We start from the raw sequence: 5,502 nt of genomic DNA, 5'->3' as shown, positions 1-5,502 counted from the left end.
GTTTGATGGAGGGCATAGCGGGATTTCTTATAAGCTTCCGTGTTAGAATCCTGCTCCCTGAAAGCGCAGCTCCACCCTTTAGCTCAGTTAAACTAATCTACTGAACTATTGAGTCGCCAATCATATCATAATCTCAGCAGGAATTTATCTCTGACAGATTTTCTTTCACAAACTAGGTTTCCATCCAATTGGCAACAGATTGTCATACGAATATTATAAAAAACCCATATAAACAAAATGCAGATTTTCCCACAAGTTCTATTTCCATCAGATGGACTTGTTGTTGTTGATAAAAGGCTGTGCGTGATGACCTGGTACACATAAAAATTACTTTTGCTGTTCAATTCCCACTTTACTGATGGTTTTGTCACAACACATTTCCCGTTATATAGCGAATGTGCCCACTCTGGTCGTGGCACGTGCACTCTAGCTAACAGCTAGCATAAAACGGTTGGATGGAAAACTGGTTAGTGTAGATTACTCGTATCATGAAATATTTTGTCAATCGTTTATTCGGAACCCCAGTATTAGCTTTTGCCGACACAGCAGCTATTGAATGTCAAGTTTGAAGGACAAATGTCGATTTGTTTAATTTGATTTGAATTTAAAGGGTGGGTTTCTTTGTTTTCACCAGTTCTTCGTGGAAATAACCTCAACAAAGGAAGCTTAGGGCGGGAGGTTTGTCTTTTGACGTCAACAGTCTGGCAACAGACATGAATGCGTGTGCATCGCCTCTCCGATTGGTCCTTCCGTCACATAGCTGTTGTGATTGGTGAGATCCCAGCCAGCGCAGTTACATATACCTGCTCGAGCTTCCATTTTGTTGCAAATCAGACAGTCGAGAGGGAATATAAGTATACATATCTTTTACACCGTGTAAGCTCCACACATTTCTAGATTCTCCATCCAGAGATTTCAGACTTCAATAAAAAAAAATTGACAAACGGCTTTTACCAACCAAGCCTGAGGAAGTCGGTAAGAGCCGGTGTTGTGTTTAGCTAAATTGGTTAAGTTCATTTAGCTAGAATGTGTGACGCCATACATATGAGTGGTGTTCTTTGTTTTGTTGCCAGATTTGTGACCTAGATGGATCGCTATTTACTTACAATGATGATAACCCTGAATACATAACTTTAGTATAGTAATGTTAACAAGCACACATTACGGTTACTCTATGCGTATTTAAAATAAAAAAAAATTGTATGCGGCTAACGTTCACCAAGCTAGCTGACGAAGACGTTCGCATTCTTCGAAGCCAGTGAAAGAGGATTATTAGCTGTTTACGTGGTGGCTTTACATAGCTAAACATGGACGTTAGTTAACTACCTGCTTTATTTTCCAGTATTCCAACGAATATCCATTATTTTACTACAGTACCAGTTTAAATGAATTTTACCTGACTGTTGCTACTTGTAGAATGTAGTTAGCTCACTGGCTAACATTATTAGTTGGCTTTGTGACGATGCATGTTTGGCACACGAAAGCTGTCCCCATTCTCAGTTTGTAACATCAACAGTTTACACACTTGGCTTGTTATCTAACGCTGCGAGCAGTATCATGCTATTTTACCCGAATTATTAATATAAAAACATTTTATTGTTTAGCTCGCCGCCTTGGAGCATTTTCGTGCGCTGAAGTGAATTGATGTTCTACTCGGCTTCACGGGAAAACGACGCTCATTGGCACATGACAACTCCAGTTCTTGCTGGACCTAAAAGTGCAGCGAGAAGTAGATCGAAGACTACTTCGAGGACCTGGAGCCCAATTGGAAAGGAGAAATTAAGGAAACATCTCTGCACATTCAACTTTCTAACAACAAAGAGGTAGGCAATGGATGCGACACTGTTTTCCCAGTTGGGTGGGGGAAGGGCTGAGTTTTTGCACGTAGCCAATTGAGCTCTTTGAAGTAGATTCAGGTATGCACATTTGTTCCAGAAGTTCTGTTCTATTTTGCCCGTCTTAAATATAAATCAAGTATATTTTAGACCTGATTGTTAAAACGGGGTTTGTCAACCGGGGACAATTGTAATTTTTTATTTTTGGGCAGCATGTAACAGTAGCCTAGCACTAAGAGTGTTGGGCCAGTAACTGAAAGGTCGCTGATTCGAATCCCTGAGCTGACAATGTGGAACATCTGTATGCCCTTGAGCAAGGCACTTGTAAGTTCTGGATAAGCGTTTCTGCAAAACGACTAAATTGTAAATGTTAGAAATGAATTGCTTCAAGTTTAACTTTGATTTCCTCCTTCAGGTGACACACTGTGTGAAAAGTACAGTATGGGAGGTGGAGAGAGGTACAACATTCCAGTGTCCCACCCAGAGCGCCCATTGCCCAAGAAGAACCATCAGTTGGGCCGGGCCAAGCAGAGAGTTGTCCGCGATCAGAATGGAATGACAACAGTAGCATCCTCAGGGGCTGCGGGAGGTCCTCACCAACATGGCCACCGCAAGGGAGCAGCCTACCCCTGGTTTCCAGAGGCGCGGCTGGCCGCGTCGGCTGAGAAGAAAAATGCTTCTGTCCGTTTTGCCAACACCTATGATCAGATTTGGGAGGGCGCTGTGTCCCACCTGAACACACTTCTGGCTGCCCAGTGTGGTGGCCCGAGCTATGCAGGGGCCAAGTTCAGCGAGCCACCCTCCCCCAGCGTGCTACCCAAGCCCCCCAGCCACTGGGTCCCCATGGGTACCCGTGACAGCAGGGAGATGATGGCCTTCCAGCTGAAGAGCCTCCTCAAGGTGCATGCCTAGAGATGGACTCCCATGACCTGGTCTTTCAAAGCCAATGTGTGAACGAATGCCCCTCTGAAGACTCCTGCCTGCCTAGAATGCCCCAGCGTTGTAATACACTTTTAGCTATTTTAGATTTGAGGTCTTCGCAGGGTGGGAGGCATTTTGCTGGAAAATCTCTCTGCAAATGTTTGACACCCTTTTTGTTGAGAAACCACAGATATTACAGCGCTGCAGCCTTGTCGGTGGGGGAGACTGTTCTCATTGGAGTCTGTTTCTGTCACTAACGATGAACTGGATATCCGTCGTGCTCTGTTCTTTTTTTTGTTTTGTTCTTTTTTTGTTGGCCGTTATAGCAAGTCTGTGGGCTTCTCTTCCCAAACGGTAGGGTTGGATATTAGTATACACATGTTCATGCGGTCTCATTTACAGTCCATTTCTGTGGACAGGTAATTCTTACTTTGGCACGTTAAGTTCTGTTAATCATTAAGGATTTCACCTCTGATAACCTGGTGCTGCCTGAAGCACAATCTACAATAGTAGCATTTCTTTTTAGTTTGACTTATTATTTTCCATCTTGTTTTTGGGGGATGTAAAAGCCACTGTTCTGCAGGGAAACCAGAGCTATCTTTCAGGCGAGAATCAGCTGTAGTAGTGAGTACAGGTCACAAGAATAACCTCAAACTGAAGTGTAGAGGCCATGGCACACAGGCCTTGGACGTTCAACTCCTGTACTTTTTTATTGCGCTGTGCGCACTGCACTATGGCAGTTGTGCTGGTCCAAGGCCTGCAGCTCTATCCTACAATTATTTTGTCTATTTGTGATGTAGTTAATCAATGAGTCAGTTTTGTCTTAACCAAAGCAATGTTTTTTGTTGTGATTTTTCTTTTTCTCGCCATCTCTCCTTTGTATGTCTGACGTGGTTACCAGTGCCATATCAACCACGTTGGCTTGAGTGGCGCAGGGAATTGGTCCTCTGGGTCACTTTTTCAATGCAATCAGTACTGCTATTAGCCACTTTCAAACTATCTCCTTCCCTACTGAAACCCCACCCAGTAAACAATGCGGAAGAGGGCCAGATTCAACAGGGATGTGGGACTGTAAGTTTCGCAACCTCGATCTCCTGTGTCATGGCCCTGTTTGCTGTGTGGTAGTTTCTTACGAGGAAGTGCAAAGTTGAGAGAAGTGCGTAACGTGGCACAGAGGACGTTAGGCGCAAGGCCAGTGTGGATCTGTTTACATTTAAAGTATCCAGCAGCAATCTCCAGATACTCACTGCCTCCTGCACCCTATTCTTGCACTGCAATCAAAATTGTTTTCAGAAGTTACAGGCTGAGAGGCCCTTTTTATTGGTGGATGGTTAATTGACTATCTCCCTCTAGGTTCGAATTTGAGGGGAGGCAGTCTTTTATTTTCTTTGCAGAATGGGAACTGTAATGGCCATCTTAGAGACGACAAAACAGAGCTCACGAGCTTGAAATAAGTTAAAGAGCCATGTAAATAATGAAATGTATAAAAAATACTTGTAGCATATGTACATTTAGCAGGGTGTTTTTAAACCTGCTTGATAAAGTATTTTTTAGTAATAACACTGAATGTATAAGTCATGCTAAGGACATGTCTTGACTTCAAATACTGAATATTTTTGTAAAAAAGAAATCTGCCTATAGCATTTGTCAATACCCCTGCACTGTGTAATTATTGCCAGTAATCTTGCACATGTTTTTTATTTTGTATTATGCACAGTGTAGGGTAAAAAAAAAATGCAGTGTGCAAAAAAACGTAACTTACATTTGACCTTTTGAGTTGACTTCGATATGTATGAATTGTTAAATTATTTTAGTTTCCAGGTGTGCTACAGCCTGAAGACGGCCACTGGGGGCTGGTTTCCCAGACAGATTAACCCCAAACCTGGATTAAAACAACTATTTCAATGGATAGTCTCCATTGAAATATATATATATTTTTATCTAGGACTACTTATGATTTGTCTGGAAAATGTGCCCTGAATTGAGTTTGTCAACTTGATTGTGCCTACATTTTAACCCAACATTGCAAACTTTTGTTGTTGAACCAACATGGACTTATATTTTTTGATTAGGTAATGTTATTCATTGACCAAAAATGTATATCTAAAAACCACCTTCAATTATCTGCTGTTCTTCTGCTAGAAGATAATTGAATTTGGCCCTATGTTATTGTGAAACTGTTTTTCAACTGCTTTTGTTTTGATATCTGTGTTTTTAATGCATTGCTGTTTATTTTTAAAACAAAGATGTCCTGTTGGTTTCTGCTAATGATTCATACATGTATAAGGCTCTTCATCCTAAATTTGAAACTGAACGGTTTCTCAACAAATTGGCTCTTAATTTGTCCCATTTGTTCACTGTCACCAATGCTCATGAAATTATGCCACATGTCCAGACCTGATTTGAATTTGACAAAAAAAAACTAAAGTACTGCTTTAATTGGTCTGATCAAAGTAACCCCCCAAAAAATAAAATCCCTTCCCTTTCCCCCCTACTTTGTGTCTGTCTTTTCCTGAATGCGCTCATTATTCCAAACCATTTCACACATTTAGTACAGCTTACTGTATTTATTTGAAAGTTACGCATGGTTATATTGATGATTACACACTCATAGAATATTCGTCTCCTCAGTAAGTGAAGGTAACTAGCACTCCTGTCATAGTGAAGTGCTTTCAGGCTAGTTAAGGATCACGTCACCCTAGACACACTACAATTTGCATACCGCCCCAATGGATTCATCTGGACA

General features: G+C 41.6%; 1 protein-coding gene across 1 annotated transcript; it reads left to right on the top strand.

Moving 5' to 3' along the window:
- Nucleotides 1-826: 826 nt before the first annotated feature.
- pnrc2 (proline-rich nuclear receptor coactivator 2) lies at nt 827-5,250 on the top strand. The gene is made up of 3 exons (XM_021561369.3): nt 827-975; nt 1,605-1,823; nt 2,251-5,250. Exon 3 carries the CDS (start codon nt 2,277-2,279, stop codon nt 2,745-2,747), a length of 471 nt encoding a protein of 156 aa, XP_021417044.1. The 5' UTR covers nt 827-975; nt 1,605-1,823; nt 2,251-2,276; the 3' UTR covers nt 2,748-5,250.
- Nucleotides 5,251-5,502: the final 252 nt, after the last annotated feature.

Source organism: Oncorhynchus mykiss, chromosome 2, assembly GCF_057628025.1.
Source record: "Oncorhynchus mykiss isolate SJ-2025 chromosome 2, ASM5762802v1, whole genome shotgun sequence".
NCBI classification, from domain to species: domain Eukaryota; kingdom Metazoa; phylum Chordata; class Actinopteri; order Salmoniformes; family Salmonidae; genus Oncorhynchus; species Oncorhynchus mykiss.
The sequence above is the reverse complement of the archived record's forward strand: the minus strand, read 5'-3'. Positions and strand labels throughout refer to the sequence as shown.

Coding starts and splice junctions, on each gene's coding strand:
- pnrc2 (XM_021561369.3), top strand. CDS start 2,277: ATGGGAGGTGGAGAGAGGTACAACATTCCAGTGTCCCACCCAGAGCGC.